Raw genomic sequence first — 18,175 nt, forward strand, 5'->3', positions numbered from 1 at the left:
AAGAACATTGAAGAACAAAGAGAGAGAGAGAAAGTAGATTTGAGAGAAACTATATTCCCTTAATTCTTTAATTGTGTATCTGAATACAAGAATTTAAAGACCAAATTGTATCAGTACATAATACAATAAAATATTGATTGTTTAAAAAGGATCTTCAACGGTCACTTTCTCTCTTCTTCTTCTTTTTCTTTGCTTCTCAAGTCTGGGGCTTTACTCAAATCTGGTACTCAAATCTGGTGATCCTTATAAAACCTTATAAAATCTTATAAAAGCTTATAAGTGTTTTCAAGTCTAACAGCTTAATTCTCAAGTCTAAGTCTAACAGCTTAATTCTGCTTCATATATAACAGAGGGTTAGTTTCTCCAACGATGATTATGGCAGCAAAACTGACCGTGAAGTTTGTAGGGAGGTGATCCAGCAATACATCTGTATGTGTTGACAGCTGACCAACCAATACCAACATCATCCGCAGCTCCGTAAGTTGCATGTAAGAAACAAAACAAGAAAGGGACTGTTAATTTCCTTGTTACTAAGTAGCACCTGCAAGACCGATAACAGAGGGCCACAAAACCGATATTTGGTTATTCATCTGTCAACCACACTAATATAATCTGGATACTGCTTATGAGAATAATCGTGTGCTGCAAGTCATCAACTGAAGTTGATGAATGATATGGCAGCGATGCACAAAGTAATATTACCAATCAGATTTATCAATAAATAAAATGCTCACAATTTATCATTAAGACTCGAAAGAATAATATATTGTTACAGTTAGTGCAAGAGCCTCTTTAGCCTCATCAGTCTGGTTTCACCAAATGAACCGAAACATAAAACATATATGTATTAGTTAAGTGAGCGTTAAAAAAACAAGTTCCCTACAGCTAAAGAGATTCAGCCTCGTAAAAGAAATGCCATGTGCATGAGAAGAGAGCTCCACCAAGCAAAGGCACCTGAACAAAAAGAACAAGAGAAATAAAATCATGTAAAGTAGCTGCTTGAATAAAGAGAGGCTCTCACCACCATTCTCTCTCATGAGAGACGTTTCTATTTTGGGCTATTAAAATGTTAGTTAAAAACCCATCTCAGGCCCATAATATTTATTTGTAATAAAACCTCAGAAAAAGTCCCAAGTCTAGAGATTTTCCATTGATCCAGCTGCTGCTGCTGCTCTCGTTCTCCACCAGCAAGGTTTGTAACCGTCTAACACTGTTTTTCCCTTTTTGATTCAAAGTTTCATCTTTTCTTTTCCCCCTTTTTGGGAATCTGAGTGATAGATCTGCGCTTTGGTATTAGCTTACGAGCGATAATGTTAATGTTCATGAGGTCTTGCTATTTGGAAAAAGATGTCAACTTTCGATGTCTAGCTAGGGTTTGAATCGGTGGTCACTGGTGCTTTTGATTCCTCGCTTAATCCTTTTGATTGCATTTGGTAATGGAATTGGATTTTGTAAATTCAAAATTGTCAGGAAAAAAGACAAAGGTTTGAGAGAGATGGCATCAAAGTTGATACAGCTGAAATCAAAGGCGTGCGAGGCATCAAAGTTTGTGTCAAAGCACGGCACAACTTACTACAAACAGTTGCTGGAGAAGAACAAGCAGTATATCCAGGAGCCAGCCACTGTTGAGAAGTGCCAAGAGTTGTCTAAGCAGCTTCTCTACACTCGTCTCGCTAGGTCCCTTTCCTAACTCTCTTTATTCTGATCCTGGTTTCTGCTTGATGTGTGTTTGTTAGATGATGAGCATTGCTGTTTCCATAGCTTTCTTCTTGTTTGTAAAAGATTAAAGCTTTTTTTTTCTTCTTTTCTTTCTGTCTGTTGTTATTATGCTGTAAAGGGTAAAATACTAAATAGCGGCTTCTTGGTTTTGTTTGTTAAGGATCTTGAATAATTGATGTTCTCTTTTCAACGTTTCTTTTGTTTCTGTGCCTGACTTGTTTTGTGTGGATTGCAGCATTCCCGGACGTACTGAGTCGTTCTGGAAGGAAGTGGATCACGTCAAGGGGTTGTGGAAGAACCGGGCGGATTTGAAGGTTGAAGATGCTGGGATCGCAGCACTTTTTGGGCTGGAATGCTTCGCTTGGTACTGTGCGGGTGAGATCGTTGGAAGAGGCTTCACTTTCACCGGCTACTACCCTTGAACAAACAAACAGACAATGCCTTTGCTTACAACCATTGAAGGCTGAAACTGGCGGTTTTATTATCTTTGGATCTCCTGGCTGATATTTTAGTATAAGTTTCAAATTTATTTTCTGTTTTTGGATAATTAATACACACATGTTTTTTTTAAAAGCCGAGGCCATATCATGCTAGCTCTTAATAATATCAGTCGACAACTTGTTTGCTTTTTGGTTTTGTTTCTCGAGTGTGGATGACCTTTTGCTGGTAGATCATCATCTGTTACTGAACCGGACTACTCCTACACGCCTCAGAGTGTGAGGAGAGAAGGCAAAGATCGGCTATGTGATATCATTATTTGCAGATATTTTTATGTTGAGCTATGTCAAAATGTTGTTGTTCGTCTTCTTTGAATAAAAAGACTAATGTGTTCTTATAACAACAACTAAAAAAAACAATAAACTCTTTGTATGTTTCTCTAAGTTTGCTGATTTCTTATATGTAAAACTCTATACGGCTAATGGCAAAACACAAGATTCTAAAAGAAGGGGCGTTCCGAGAATCGAACTCGGGACCTCTCGCACCCAAAGCGAGAATCATACCACTAGACCAAACGCCCGCGTTGACAAAAGGAATTGATAACAACAACTTGTACTTTTAGTGCAAGACGTTACAAGTGAAAAAGATTAGTTCAGAAACTCTTAAATGGGCCATAAAGAGAGACACTTAAATCGACTAGGGTTGGTTCATCTACCTACTGATCAGCTATTCAGAGCATCTATCTGAGTTTAACCAGTTTGTGTTTCGACATACTCAGGGACATGTTACAATGTCGGACAAGACGAAGGGAAGGAAAGAGGAGGTGGTGACCAGAGAGTACACCATCAACCTTCACAGACGCCTTCATAGCTGGTAACTTACTAACCTAACTAAACTAAACTAAACTCTTCTGTTCCGTTCTTGTTCTGTTGGTTCAATGTTTTAGTTGTAGGCACTTAGCCATGAATATAACATTTGAAAGCTCTGATCTTGGGGTTTTACCTAAAAAGTGTAACATGCATTTAACTTTATAGGCACGTTACACATGAATGTGAATGTAGAAAGCTTTGATCTTGAGGTTTGACTTCAAAAAATGAAACATAAAAAGTTTTAGCTATAAGCACTTAACTTTATAGGCACGTTAGCCATGAATTTGACAATTAGAAAGTTCTGATCTTGGGGTTTGACTTGTAAGAATCGTGTTGTGTCTTAAACAGTACATTTAAGAAGAAGGCACCAAAGGCGATCAAGGAGATAAGGAAGTTTGCAGAGAAGGCAATGGGGACAAAGGATGTGAGAGTGGATGCGAAGCTGAACAAGCAGATTTGGAGCAGAGGTATCAGAGGTCCTCCTAGAAAGATTAGAGTCCGAGTTGCTCGCAAGAGAAACGATGACGAAGATGCAAAGGAAGAGTTCTTCTCTCTTGTCACTGTTGCTGAAATCCCTGCCGAGGGACTTAGTGGCCTTGGCACTAAAGTCATTGATGAAGAGGATTGAACATTCTTGTAATCATATTTTTGTTCTCTCATTTTGTAGTGACGTTGACTCAGTAATACAGTTTATTAGAGAACATTTCAGAGCCTTGTGTCATGGTCAATGATATATATTACAATCGATTAGTAAGTAGACCTTTGGCTTGTGTCATTTGTCCTCCTACTGTTTCGATAGACCTTGTCAATGATTTATTTGAGTATTTTTTTCTTTCTCATTGTAGGACTTGGGAGTCATCTCACTTTGATGCCTCTTTAATCGAGTGATATTATTTCTATAAATATAGGGAACTGTTAACAGTTTATTTTCATAGCCATGTCAAGAAAAGACTTCCCAAGTATTATGAAGGCAAAAATATCATTGCTTGATGGATGGATCTTGTAAAGAGAAGATCAAGAATGAAGTCATGCAAGAGCTGCGGAAGCCATTTGAATAAGAGGGGGCAAAAAGAGTACATCGCCAAATTAACACAATCTCCATGAAAGCCACAATAACATCTCCAAGTCATTTCAATTCAAGATTAATCTTCAAACCCTTTCATGATTCACAAAATCTGCAAACTGATTGTGTCAGAAAAATTGTCAATAAATAAAACCGTTCGTCTTTTAAGTCATTAAAATGTTACAGTGACGTATCAAATCTTGTAAACAGGGGTGATTCCAAGAAGGTGGAAGCATTTCCTCATCACTATAGCCGTTGCTTCACAAAGTAGGAGACGGCTTGCCTCCTCCGGTGAACCAATGACCTGTAACAAAGCTCATCTTTTAATCGAAATATGGTAGCAGATTATGTAGTCTGACATCACCATATTAAATAGAAACGTAGAATGTCGAGAATCCACACCTGATGAATGGAGTAGAAGCTGGTGAAGCGTTCAGATAAACTGTAGAGGTACAGACACAGCACGTTGGGAAACAAGGTGGTGCAAGCTTCCTCAACCGTCTGCAAATCAATGCAAATTGTTCACACACATGGATTGTACAATCTTGTTACCCACAAAAATAAAATAAAAAAAGATTTTGAAAATAGTATCCAATGATGAGCTTGTGTTACCTCAGCAAATCGAAGCAAGTGAAGCCCCAGGGCTCGTTCTTCTGGATGATCCAATACTAGCTCTACTGTCTGCAATAAGGCACATGTTGTTGAACCGTTAGAACAAACTGCCTATGGTAAAACTTATAACAGTCTTCGTAACTATGAAAATGTGATGAAATTAAATAAAACAAATACAAGAGGAGGAAACCCAAAACTGTAAAAAATGAAATACCTTTTTCAGCTCATCTATGTCTTTGCCAGACTTTCGGATGATTGAACAGATACGAGCATGAGCATAAAGAAGGTAAACGGCTGTATTACCCTGCTCATGACATGGTATCAATAAGAGCATGTGTAGGTGACTGCATATTGCAAATATGTAAACTAGCAAGCAAATTTCATTACCTTGTCACTAAGCAATGGCATCGAAGTCGAAAGTATAACCTGTCGTTCTGTTGCTCTTCAGGTCAGCATACCTTGAAATAACATTATACAAAATCGCATGTTAGCAGTAGCATGATAATATTAAAATGCCCACTATAGAAAAATCATCATATTTGTTCAGCTTTGATCACAAAAAAAATCCCTAAACCGAGAAAAGAAATAATACTCACTTCACCGCACCATATCCAACTGCCTCAGCTGTTTGGTCCAGCTCCTCCGGAGTCCATTCTTTGTCCTTACCTAAACAGAGAAACCACATATAAAGGATGAATAAAACCACCCAATAACTGAACAAAGTTAATAACGCTAACACAAAGTTAGATACCACGCTCAATAAGGGCAGTTTTACTGCGAGTCTTGGCCTCGTCTAGCAAATCAACTAGGCGGACTACATCTGAAGCCCGCGTTCTAAATCGTTTGCGATCTTCCCCGTTGACGACGAGACCAAAATCAACATGGTCAACTCTAGGGTGAGTGTTATCACTGTCTGGAAGCCAACCTGCTTTTCTGGCAGCCTGATTCATAGTGTAACAGGATTAAAACAGTTACCCCTGGCGGCTTTAAGCAAGACACGTCAAAAAAACAATAAAATTATTAATCAATCCCTACTTTGAAGAACATATCAAAGTGCTGCTTCTGGCTAAAATCGGTAACATATATAATCCACTCAGCTTTCTCTTCATTAAGCCGATACCTGGGACAGGCAGATTTTAGCATCATCAGGCAATTCATTAGTCAACAATATGCAAGTTCAGGTAGAAGAAAAGATAACACACCAAAGAGCAGTCAGATCAGTTGAGGCATAGTTAAAACCACCGTCACTCTTCACAACAATGAGTGGGATCTTGAAGCCTTGGAGGAAAATCACACGAGCACCCTCACTTTCCTCAATCAACCCCTTGCTATCCAATTTCCCAATTACGTTAGCGATGTAGGGGTTGTAAAAGCTTTCTCCCTGTCATGGATCAACGTATACCCATCAATGCACATCTTTTGTTTCTATTCTGTATCAGATAATATAGTATCGGTCCATCTTTTCCTTTTACCTTTTCTTCAAGCTCAACTTGAAGGCGCTGATAAACCTTGGAAAACTCGGTTCGGCTTATTTCACAAATCTTAGCCCAAGCCTTGCGGTAGATAGGATCTCCACCCTGCACAGAAGAACGATAATATAGGCAAGTGAGAAGTTTAGATCTTGCAACCAATGCAGCTGCATATTGACACACTGCCAAACAGAATAAGCACCAATAATTCAGGTTAGAGAAAATGTTAATCACCTGTAGACGGACCACAGCCTTCTGTGCTTTTTCCTTAAAGTCCGGATCATCATCAAAAAATTTCTTTGATTCTTTGTAAAACGACTGTCAGATGACATTTGAAGTTAAAAACTGAACTGCTTTAGTTCATCACCTAAAGCATGTTACGCCAATATTGGCACATAAGAAGAACTGTAAAGCGTGAAAGGCCATATGATGTAAGGACGCTGACCTGAAGATCTCCAATTGCTGTCTCAGTCACACTATCTGTATCAGGAAATTTCTCAAAGAGGTACTCAATGAGCATGCCAAACTGCATAATGTTAAACGGTTTTTATTTCTTTGATAAAACATTGGAATACAACAATAAAGTACTCGGTCTCAAGCAGTTAGTTACCTGTGTTCCCCAGTCACCAACATGGTTTCTGCGAAGAACTTCAACCTTTGAGAACTCGAGCATGCGAGCGAGCGTGCACCGATGACAGTTGATCTTAGATGACCAACATGCATTTCTTTTGCTATGTTTGGAGAGGAAAAATCAACTAAGGCTCTCTTAACCGGAGGAGCAGGCGCCCATGTGTCAATTCCGTCGATAAGCATATTTGCAATACTCTGCATATTAAAAAACAATTACGCCAAGAAGAAGACTAGAAAATGAGTATACAAGTACGCATTACAACAGGAGCACCTTAGCCATCCATTTGGTTGATAGTACTACATTAACAAATCCAGGTCCAGTAACAGAGCAAGAGATTGAATCCACCATCTCAGAAGTAGGTAAATTATTTAAAAGGGCCTATGTGAAAAAAAAAAAAAAAGAAGAACAAAACAAGAGTTAATAGACATAGAGAGCATACAAAAGCCACAAATTTCTAAAGAGTAAAAACCAAGCAAAACACCAACCTCTCCAACAGCTGGAGGACCATTGAACTGAGAATCTTTTCCTTTTATCATGGACCACAGACCCATTGCATTGTTACTGCAGACAACAATATGATGTGAAAAATCTAAATTAACAAAACAAGTAAGAAACTTAACTGAAACTTTAGTTTTCATATGAATGAAGTGAAAGAGGGAGCAAGCACCATTGGTAATCTCCAGATCTATCAAGAGGGGAGGTAGTAACGACGGGCTTAACACAGGGTTTATCAGGAACCGTTGATCTCAGAGACGCATCAAAGAGCTTCTCGAGCTGGCGTTTTAGATTTCCCGAGCATTCTTGATTCTGTCACACCACTCAAAACAAAATCAGATCAGTCATGACACAGGGGAAAAAAAAAAGCCTCCTGGATTAAAAAAAGAACATGCTTACAGCTGCCATGGTTGCCGCTGGTTTTGATTCGATTCCGAAAGCAAATCTCCTACTAGTTGCTCTCTCAATACACCTGTCTAGGTTACAAAAACCACACAAGCAGAATCAGTACACGCAAAATATCAAACTTCATTGCAACATTCTTACCAAACAAGAAAGTTAAAGCAATAGCTAGTCTGCGTGATACAGACAACGTTGAAATAAATAACAAAAAACAAACGCTTATCTTCTTCAACATCTAGATGTTTTCGGTTCTGTAACAGAACCAAAAACAGGCACAGTGGAATTTCTCAAATTTCAAATCAAAATCACAAAGATAAAACACCCACTAGAAGACAAAATCACAACGATCATACGCAAGAATTGGATTACTCAGCTAAGTAACAACAATCTAAACTCACAGAACTTTGCAATTGCAATGTTAATCATGACCTAAAGCTCGTAAAGATTAGAGAGCTTGGAGAGAGGTTTTTACCAGACGGAAGAAGAAGACGAATAAGCCAAAGTGACGAGAGTGGGAGAAGAGAGACGACGGCTGTGTGACTGTAATCGGAAAAAGGGTTACGCTTAGAGCATCAATATTGCGGTCTCGTGGAGTTTTTAAGATAATTAGTAATTAAAAAAAATGAAAAATTGATGTAAATTGAAGACACGTATCCTGATTAAGAGAATTAAGGAATCCTTGACGGCGAACGACGAAAATAGGGCTGGGGTAATGACGACGGATCGTGAGACGGTGAGGAATCGAGGGGAGGGGAGATCGGATTGGGATTCGATCGGGGTTAGGGTTTTGCAGGGTTATTGAGAGGGAATAAGAGAAGATGAAGATGCGGCGTGTTCCTTGTACAGCCTACATGCCCACCTGCTAATGAAATCCTTATGGAACTGCTCGTTATGATTGACGCCTGTCGTAGAGCATCTCCCAAGACCATCACGGCTGTGATTCCTTTGGCTATGCTCGAGCTGATAGAAAGGCAAGTCCTTTATGCTTGTACTATTAGAATTTGCCTTGGAATCAATCTTCTTCCTACATTGGTAGCTTAGTTCTCTGCTTGAAGCTGATTTGAGTTTGTCTATTAGTTTCTAGTTGATGGCTAACAGAGTTTTTCATATGACCCTTCTGTTCTGCATATTCTTGGTGGAGTCGCAAGGGCTTGCGCATTTGCCATTCTCTAAAGTGAGCATTTCGTCTCTTATCTCAACAATATTGTATTCTCTTGATTTCTCTATGCTGCATAGTATTTGTTCTCTTGCTGTTTGTTTTCTTAGTGAGCCTGTTTTTTTGTATAGGTTCTTGTTGGTCATTCTGATTATGAAGTGACGGGAGGGAGTATTGTATTTTAAGGACATGTTGGTTTCTTTTCTTCTGCTTTCTTTCACTTGTTATGTCTTGCACACAAAAAAAAACAAAGAAAGAGGTAAAGAGTAAGAGAGCACAGAAGGAAGTTTGCAACTCAAGCTCGAGGATGGGTGCGGTTTATAGTTTGATTGTGAGGGAAGAGGAGATTCTGATGGAGCAGAGGAAGAGGGAGTGTGGTGGTTGTGGGTTTGTGGTGAGGAAGGAGAGAGATGAAGATATTGAGCTCGTTGTGCCTCTTGTTTTCAGCTTATGTACAAAGGTATTATGTTTCATCACTTCATGTCATGATCATTTTATTGCTATGTCTAGGGATTTTATAGTTCTTTAGTTGAGCAGCTTTCATGAAAGTGATAATCCATAAAGAACTTGATCACCAAAGAAAAATATACTCGAGGACTTAGTTGAGCTTTAGAGTATTAAATTTTTTTTGTTTTTAAAACCCTTAATTAAGAGCCTTGCAATGGAGCACAAAAATATTTGGGTTTCTTAATGTTGTCTCTTAACTCACTTTTACTACTTAAAAGTATTAAAAAAAAAATAAGAACCCCTAAATGGATCTTTGGGATAATCATGCTCTTATTGCCGCCTCTTTGCCTTTTTTTTTTTTAATTATTTTTCAAAAATGGAAAAGCTTGTAGAGAAGTTTAGGTGTTGGGCTGGAAAATAGTAAGCCCATTTTGATAATTATGTTTTAATGAATACGACATGTTTCAAACGCGGACGTGAGTTGTTGTATTGGCGTTTTGAACATTTGCGATTCACGCAAACAATTTGAATGAATGAAGATTGTTAACACGAAGAAGAAATAAGATGGGACGAGAGAAAAATACCCGAATATTTTCCGACAGCCAGACGGTTGGACCAAGAAATTTTTGTCACTCATCAAGTTGTGGTTAGATCTTATGTTACGAGACTTGGATCTTATTTATAACCAGGGACATTGCCTCCGCGCTTGCGCGGGGTTATGGACAAAGTTCTTGTTTCATCTCAATATTTGCTAGGGTTATTGTAGTTGTGAATTTGCGTTTTAAGTTATTTTTCAAGTTTTTGTAATTGTTATATGGTTAGAGTTGTGATGATGAACTGTGTATGCATTGTTCTCTAGTTATGAAGGACTAAACTGTGTTAGTAATGTAATTGATATAGTTCGTGTTGTTGTTTGCTGTGTCACTGAGACTTATTGTTTGTTTGTCTTTTTAATTTGTTTCTTGTACTGTTGAGAGGACATAAATTATATTAAAGTTGTTGAGAGTACTTTTTGTTTCTGGATATTTTTTCTCCAGTTTAGTTGTGTAAGTTGTGTGTATTAAGTAATAATTTTTATTATCCTTATTATGTTTGTTATATGTTTTAATTTTATTTTTAAACTTGTTACTCTTACCGGACCTTTAAAACAAATACATGAAGACATATAGAAATAACTATAAAATGATTGACAGTTCTGAGTATTTGGGCTTTAATGAGTTTTAAACGAATATATGTATTTCTCATAAGAACACAATAGCATTGGCCTGTTGACATTGGGCATGTAAGCTATTTTTATAAGACAAGAGCAGTGAGCATGTGGAGATGTTGTTGTTGTCTTGTGTCTGTTGGGATTGTCTCTTGTATCTCATGTTGTGGTTGTGTTTGTTTATCTTTTATTTGATGGGGAATATGTAAACAAAAATCATTGTTAGTTGTATTTATCAGAGTTCATAACTTACTCTGCTTTTTTTGTTCAGATAATTTCACTGATCTTGGTTGTCGTCTTCGTTTTCTTCGTTGCGAAAGTAAGTTTGTAAATTGTTAAATAGCTGGCCATGTAGTTTGTATTTGTTTAGCTGACTCGATGTATGTATCGTTGGAAAAGTAAGTTTGTAAATTGTTAAATAGCTGGCCGCGTAGTTTGTATTTGTTTAGCTGACTCGATGTATGTGTCGTTGGTATATATTTGTCGTTGACTCAATGATTCGTCTTTTTTGGAATTCTAGTTTTTGGTTTTTTGATTGTTTGGGTTGTTGTGGTTTCTTTTAAGCTGTAAATTAAAAGTTTGTGTAAAATTAGTTTGATAAGTAAGAGAGATAAATCAACGACCATAGAATTTGGGTATGAAATATTTTTGATTATTGATGTTAGCACAATATAGATAATAATATAAAGGGAATTGTGTGTTGATTGTTTCTTACAGATCAATGAGGAGACGAATAACGACTCGAGTTGTTTCTTTGCTAAGGTCAGAGCCTTGGACATAACGGATTTGCCCAACCACATCTGCGAGTTTAAATATCAGTTATGATAACGAAACAAATTATAAACCCAGATGCAATATGATAATATACCTGGGAGTTCTAGGTTTGTGTTCGCAATCACTTAGAAATTATCAAACGGTCTAATTATGATTGGAGATTGATCTCAGGAGCACCCGTGATGACTTCATCAATAATAGTTGGTGAGATGAAACGAATGAGGAATGGATGATCAATTATCTTGTACATGCTTGAGCACCTAGCAACCTCAAAACGATCGACTTTCACAATGGAACCGGCTTTCAATGATGGCATGTAATGATTAGCACGTCTGGCGTGAATAAACCCATGAATCACGGAATCTGCAAATAATATTATTTAACAAAGAATCAGGAAATCAATTAAAAACAGTTATACTAAATAAGTGTGATAAATCGAAGATTAACTTACATTTTCATCAAGGAAGAGAACCGTGATTCCCATAAACTCACTGTCTTTCTTGAAGTTCAGGGAATCCCATAAGCGAGGAGGTTGGAGCTATGCTCTGACTACTACGACCAACACGGAGAGACTCGAAGGTTGAGTGACGGATGCCGGAAACGCTGGTTTGAGGAACTGGAGAGGCAGATAGACATTTTCTAGAAGATCGTTAAAGCTAAGAGGAATCAATGAATTTTGTGGAGAAGCAGAATGGGTTCATCAAAGATGAGAATCATATATATATGGTTTACAGAAAGGCTACAAATCAAGAACATTTAAGATCAAACGATTTAAGATAGGGAGATGAAGAGTTCACCGGTGAAAAAATAGATTACGAACAGACACACGGCGCAACTCTGTAACTCAGACTTGTCTGATACAATGATGAAAAGAACTCTAACTCATGTTAAACGAAGACAGTTTACAATATGGAAAACTATAATTGTTGTTTTTTCATGATGAACATCATTTAAAAATGAAACTCATAATACACTTGGAGGCCCGGCCCACAGAGAAAACCGAAGAAGCAAAGGTTTCTGACCTTCATAAATATATATTAGTTTCGGCCATCAATGCACAAAGTATCCTTTAGTTTAATGGTATAAATGTTGATGTTTATATCTCAATAAACCAGGTTCGAGCCATAAGCTTGACACTTTTTCCATCTTTTAAAAGTGGGACCCACTAAAATATTGACGTGTCGCCTCAGGAAAGAAGGAACTGCCTCATTATATTATAGATTTTCTATATAAACAAAATCTTATCTTACGAGACTCTTGATTGATTATTCACGGAATGATTGAACCGTGAGCGATAACTCTTGGGATGAAACTTGTAACCAACGTCAAGTGTTTTTTTTTTCTTATCTTTTATTAGGCTTGAAAGTTGCAACTTCCTTTTTTTGTTTTAATTAGGCTTACAGTTTATCTTTACATTTGGCCCTGACTATACTAGACTTGCCAAATTAAGAAAAAGTGAGCAAACCATGTTTTATCCTTTCCATGAATTTAAACTGAACCGTATTTTCTTTCGAATGAATGTAAAATTATATTCAAACAAAACTGTGTTACATCTAGTGCTTCTGTTTTTATTTATGTACTCTAATGACTATAAAGAATAAAACTTCATATCATTTATGGAGGGAGTTGAACATCTCTTGTGCCAAACCAAGTGCGCAAACTCCTCTCCTTGAATTTCTTTCCCGCCAAATACTATGAACTACTGCCTGCAGAGAGTATCGGATAAGGAACATTTCTTTGAGAGGATAGCTCGAACCAGAAGTCTTAGTCACAATAGCACTCCAGTCAGTGGTGAAATCATTCTTTAGAAGCCCCTTAACCAATGATTTCCAGACTTTAGCGGAGTATGGACACTGCAAGAAGAGATGTTGGCAGGTCTCTTGTACTTCATAGCATAAAACACAGTGTTTATAGAGGTATTCCAAGCTTGCATTTTATCCCATGTTTGCATTCAATTTCTCATTGCAATCCAGAGCTTAAAAGAGTGTTTCGGAGTAGACCAGAGGAACCATACATCTGTGCTCCAAGGACATATTTGATGATCTCAACTGTAACCAAGTATTCTTAGTAGAGAATCTGTTTACAAATTTTCCTTCTTCGCTTCTCCACAACGGAATGTCATTCATATCAACTGAACCGTATTTTACCACTTTCTAACAAACCTTTTGTATGGTTTAATATTTAATCGAACGGACAGCATGTCCAAGACTAATTTTAGCCATTACTAGATCATTTGTCCGCGCTACGCGCGGATAATATATTTAAATTTGTTACATTTATCATTTTTATTTCTATTTGAATTTTTGTATATTAAATTATATTATAACTAAGTTTCAAATTTGATTTTTTTTAATATATTTTTAGTTTGAAGTAAGTATCTCTATTATATGTAACAAAATTAACTAATAAAATATGAAGAATCAAGTCCGAGATTTTAGAGTTATGTTAAAAATATAATTATGTAGAACGTAAATTATCTTAGTTTAAAAGATTGGAATCTCATCTCGAATAAATTAACGAAAAGAAAAAGTACTCAAATAATCAACTTAAAATATAAAACCTCATTTTTTTTAAAAAAGCGTACTTAATAATATTTTTTTACGTGTAATAGTTAAAAACTGACAATTGAATATCGATCTAGAATATTATTTTAATATATCTAATGGTAAAATATTAATTGTAATAAACAAATTTTGAATTTTGTGATATTACTTGAATTAGAAGTCTTTAAAATCTAAAATCTATTTTATTAACATAATATAGTTTTATTCATATATGAGATATTACCATATTTTAAAAGGTTTATGAAAAATATAAATTAACATTAAATGCAATGCAATTTCATCAATTTCAATAGACATATCATATTTGTTTTGTGAAATTGATTGTACAATTGACATGTGGTAAAATCACTTCGCAAATATAGTCTAGGGGATTGATGTTATTTGCTTAAAACTTTTTGTCACATTTTTTGACGTTATATCCTTCTAATAATTGTGATTCGTTGGCGGCATGTTTTAAATGTGTATATTTCTAAGTTTTAAAATGGTTATAACATGTACTTCCATTCGTTTTCGTGTATCTGCTAATGTACTTTGTATATTTTTAAAGATGCCAATAATCTATAGGTTTTGATTTACAATGTTGTATCTATTTACTCATTGAAAAAGAAGCTGACTAAATTGTGGATATTTTATTAGATAAAATAGCTTTACATATGTAATTTATGCCATTCAATTATTTTGGGGGGTAATTCTAGCAAATTTATTAGGTTATATTTTGTTGTTTATGTTCAATATTTTTCAAAAATATTAGTTATCATTCAATAATTATTAATTGTGATTTTCATGAATGTTTATATTTTATTTTTCAAGTTGGGTTGTGAGAGGAAACAATTAAAGATACATTACTCTAAAATAGCGATATATATGGGCAAGCAGTATCCAGTCTTTTAAAATGCACAAGGTTTTTTTTTCCGTAAATGTGATCTTATGAGGATGCATACGTACCATTTTTCACTATCTTGTTAAAATAAAGCTCGCTTGAAAATATAGTAATGGTCAAGTTTTGTGTTTGTTAGTGAACATGTTCGAGTTAAATGAATTAAGAATATGTTGTATTATGAAAACCCGTTAATAACGCTTCATTAATAATTCAAAAGACAAAGAAAATAGCTCCACTCTCCATGACGAATCTCAAGACACCATATCAACCCTATACAATACAATATCATTCCAAAATCAGCAAGAGAAATGAAAACTACACAACAACTTTAGAGAAACTGCCACTGTCCCTATGAAGGAAATGGCTTGATAACTAAACTAAGCACACTCTCTCTTTTGGGATGTGAGCAAAATCAAGTATCAGTTGATGAATAATATTTCGCAGTAAACATTAAAAACTATACTTGCCAACGGCAAGACCACCCCATTCAACTCAGCAAAGAACACACCGTCGGCTACAAACTACAGAAACTCAACACAGATACAATTCAAACTACGATTCCGCGAAGGAGATCAATGAGGACAGAAAAGGACACAATGAAACTCACCTTCCTCTTCTTGCTGATTTGCGTCGCCATGATGTTAAAGCCGCTGAAACCATAGGGTTGGTTCGAAAGAGCGGTAGTCACGGGCGGATATTTCGAGGTGTTTGCCGACGACGGATAGTGGTATCAAAGTAAAACACCTAAATCACAAAGAACTCAAAAAAGTCAACGCCAGTAGAATAAGAGAGTGAAAGAGAGATGACAGAGACAGAGTTAATAAGGAACCTTGGAATCAAGCTGCAACTCTTTGCTCTCGTGCTCGTCGGACGTAGTAATTGAAGAGATCGAGGAACCAGGAGATGCCAGAGGAAGGAACGATGATGATTGACCTCGAACCCGACGTCTTCTCCGATATCTTCAGGTACTTCCCGCGAGGATTCTCCTTGAGATCTAAGTAAAATAGCTTTCGCTCCACTTGCAACGTCTTGCTCACCAATTCAAGCTCATCGAGGACCTGTCAGAACATGCCACCTATATATTTTCATGTATTGAGAGTTGCTTAAAACCACGCTCTCAAGAGAGTTTAAATAACATCAAAGAAGAACTGTTTCTACGATTTACCTCAGATATCTTCAGGAAATGGCCCCTGTTATTATTCCCAAGATCAAAGAAGAACCGTTTCTGGTCAGCTCTGATTACCTTAGAAACACCGGTTTCATCCTGGCATGTCGAGTCAGTTGCTCGATCAACAGTAGAAGAGGAGGGTTGGTTACCATGGTCAGGTATAAATCCAACGCCCACATCATCTGAAAGTCCAACCAGATGTTCCTCTGCATCAGAAGGCTTCTGTTTTCAAGAGGAAGTGAGAATAAGACCCGAGAGAAACAGAGAGTAGAGAGCTTATTAGTTAATACCAGTAGAGAGTATCCCAACCTGATTCGGCACCATAAGCCCTGATGCTTCAAGGATCTCAGCCAATGTGTTCCTGAAAGCCGCCCATCCTTAATCAGAGAAAAAGGGTTCATCTGTTTAGATAGAGTATATATAAAGTGGAATGTAGGAGGTTTTACGAACGTGATCCATTATTGATTAACAGAGTAAAGATGGAGACGTGGAGGTAGAGTAAGAGAAACAGATTCATGGAAACACAAACAGTCGCTTTGTGTTTGGATTAGTTAACTCCATTGAAGAGAACGTTTCGAAACCGAAGAGATCTACTGGGCCATATAAATGATTTTCTTTAACCAAAGTCCATTCTAAGACTCAGGTTTCTCAAAACTAATAACATAATGCGAAGCTCGTTAACAGACCAGTCCAATAATAAAAAAATTACGGATTAACAAAAGAAGCCCAATTCCGTACAATTTATGGATCAAAAAAAGACAGCCCAAACCGTGTCTGACATGGAAGAAACACGCAACCCTATTGGTCGATTTTCTAGTCCGACGTGGAGGGCCTCCCTGATCAGTTTATCCTCCTTTTACTTATTGTACTAGATTGTTTGTCCGCGCTACGCGCGGAAAGTTGTTTTTTGATAAAAAAATTATTACGAAAATTAAAATACAGTGAAACCTCTATAAATTAATAATGTGAGACTACACCAAAACTATAATTTTTTATTAATTTATAGAAGTTATTAATTTATCAATATATTAATTGAACCAAAAACTTATTTTGAGACTATAAAATTATAATATTTTATAGAGGTTTTTAGTGTATATTAATTTATAGATTATTAATTTTAAAAGTTATATTGTAGCATGATAATATAATTTGAATAGATAACAATGGTGAATTTTTAATCAAGTTCTCAAAAAGGTCTGTGGAATAGTTTGATGTAAAGATAACTTTTATAATTTGATTCACTCATTAGGCTTGGCATATTAATTATATTTTATTACTTGGTTTAGTAATATTCTCATACCATGGGGGAAATAGCAGAGCTGTAGAATAGCTTGATATAGTAATAAGCATACAACTATATGTATATGTGTGTATACTGGCATACTTATAGGAAACCATTTAGCCAAATTAATAGTTACCAACATCTAACATTTATGTGTTGGTCAAGCTAAGGAGTGACAGAGACTTTTATAACGTACTAATACGAAAGATATTATATCGTACTATTATGAAAGGTTTAAAAAACAAATTGTTTCCAAAATAGATTCAAAAGTATGAAATAAGCATAATTAGGAGAAATAGTCAAACAAAAGCCAAAAAACTGGAAAAGCGAAAACAGATAAGTGTAGTAAAAGTTGCATTCTTTGCCACAATGAGAGGCATATTAGTTCCCATCTTTAGAACGTTTAGCGTTGCCTATCTCAACACCATCACCCATCCTTTTCACCCCTACCTCTGCAGAATCTTGAGGGCTTTTGGATGGCTCAATAATGTCATCCCCAGTCGCAAGTGTTACATTACCAGAGCCACTAATTTGATCAGCAACTGGATCTTGTGTAGATGGTGGAGCAGATGGGGACATGACCTTCGTCACGGTTATTACCCGCGTTCTGCCTGATAAATTGTGCTCAGTCACCTTTACATTGAACTTGTGTGTTTTCCCTATTGTGTTGAGCAGAGCTTGCGGAACGGGCACCTCGAATCCATTTTCTTTATTTCCATTGGCCTGACATGTTTTAAAATAGTTGTTAGCTGAGACCGTAAGTGTGTAAATAAACAACTCGATGGCATTATATTATACTAATCTTTTAGGTAATGAGTTTGTACCTCAAAATAATTGCTAACCAACTCCGACGCATGCTTCCCTGTTAGCTCACGACCGGCATCGCCAAGGAGAACAAAAACAGCCTCATCACTCTTATCATAAACAGAAATCTTAGCTAGGTACCTGGCATTAAAATATTAGCAGTTAGTCACCGCTAAACTAAAATTGAATCAAGGG

The 18,175-nt window shown here is 36.5% G+C and overlaps 3 protein-coding genes, 1 long non-coding RNA gene, 1 other non-coding gene and 1 pseudogene across 6 annotated transcripts; 3 read left to right on the forward strand and 3 right to left on the reverse strand.

Moving 5' to 3' along the window:
• Positions 1-1,120: 1,120 nt before the first annotated feature.
• On the forward strand, positions 1,121-2,388 carry LOC106309722. Its single transcript, XM_013746826.1, has 3 exons — positions 1,121-1,192; positions 1,471-1,677; positions 1,955-2,388. The coding sequence occupies exons 2-3, from the start codon at positions 1,496-1,498 to the stop codon at positions 2,139-2,141; spliced, it is 369 nt and encodes a 122-aa protein (XP_013602280.1). The 5' UTR covers positions 1,121-1,192; positions 1,471-1,495; the 3' UTR covers positions 2,142-2,388.
• Positions 2,389-2,665: 277 nt separating this feature from the next.
• TRNAP-UGG lies at positions 2,666-2,737 on the reverse strand. The gene has a single exon. It is a non-coding gene; the product is annotated as a tRNA-Pro (tRNA).
• Positions 2,738-2,947: 210 nt separating this feature from the next.
• LOC106311160 (60S ribosomal protein L31-3-like) lies at positions 2,948-3,654 on the forward strand. 2 transcript variants are annotated; one of them, XM_013748388.1, is made up of 3 exons: positions 2,948-3,030; positions 3,375-3,462; positions 3,565-3,654. In XM_013748388.1, the coding sequence occupies exons 1-3, from the start codon at positions 2,948-2,950 to the stop codon at positions 3,652-3,654; spliced, it is 261 nt and encodes an 86-aa protein (XP_013603842.1). The 2 variants fall into 2 exon arrangements, with proteins under 2 accessions (XP_013603842.1, XP_013603841.1); XM_013748387.1 differs by having other exon boundaries at positions 3,375-3,654.
• Positions 3,655-4,097: 443 nt separating this feature from the next.
• On the reverse strand, positions 4,098-8,253 carry LOC106307945 (annotated as a pseudogene).
• Positions 8,182-9,417, forward strand: LOC106307946. The gene is made up of 2 exons (XR_001263437.1): positions 8,182-8,872; positions 8,986-9,417. It is a non-coding gene; the product is annotated as an uncharacterized LOC106307946 (long non-coding RNA).
• Positions 9,418-15,562: 6,145 nt separating this feature from the next.
• On the reverse strand, positions 15,563-16,353 carry LOC106308794 (transcription factor Pur-alpha 1-like). The gene is made up of 4 exons (XM_013745913.1): positions 16,341-16,353; positions 16,204-16,271; positions 15,892-16,116; positions 15,563-15,784 (listed from the first exon to the last, which is right to left on the reverse strand). Exons 1-4 carry the CDS (start codon positions 16,351-16,353, stop codon positions 15,563-15,565), a joined length of 528 nt encoding a protein of 175 aa, XP_013601367.1.
• Positions 16,354-18,175: the final 1,822 nt, after the last annotated feature.

This window comes from Brassica oleracea, chromosome C8, assembly GCF_000695525.1.
Source record: "Brassica oleracea var. oleracea cultivar TO1000 chromosome C8, BOL, whole genome shotgun sequence".
NCBI classification, from domain to species: domain Eukaryota; kingdom Viridiplantae; phylum Streptophyta; class Magnoliopsida; order Brassicales; family Brassicaceae; genus Brassica; species Brassica oleracea.

Coding starts and splice junctions, on each gene's coding strand:
- LOC106309722 (XM_013746826.1), top strand. CDS start 1,496: ATGGCATCAAAGTTGATACAGCTGAAATCAAAGGCGTGCGAGGCATCA. Junction 1,678..1,954: donor CTCTACACTCGTCTCGCTAG/GTCCCTTTCCTA, acceptor TGTGGATTGCAG/CATTCCCGGACGTACTGAGT.
- LOC106311160 (XM_013748387.1), top strand. CDS start 2,948: ATGTCGGACAAGACGAAGGGAAGGAAAGAGGAGGTGGTGACCAGAGAG. Junction 3,031..3,374: donor CACAGACGCCTTCATAGCTG/GTAACTTACTAA, acceptor TGTCTTAAACAG/TACATTTAAGAAGAAGGCAC.
- LOC106308794 (XM_013745913.1), bottom strand. Junction 16,117..16,203: donor GGCTTATGGTGCCGAATCAG/GTTGGGATACTC, acceptor TCTTGAAAACAG/AAGCCTTCTGATGCAGAGGA. Junction 15,785..15,891: donor ATTTCCTGAAGATATCTGAG/GTAAATCGTAGA, acceptor ATGTTCTGACAG/GTCCTCGATGAGCTTGAATT.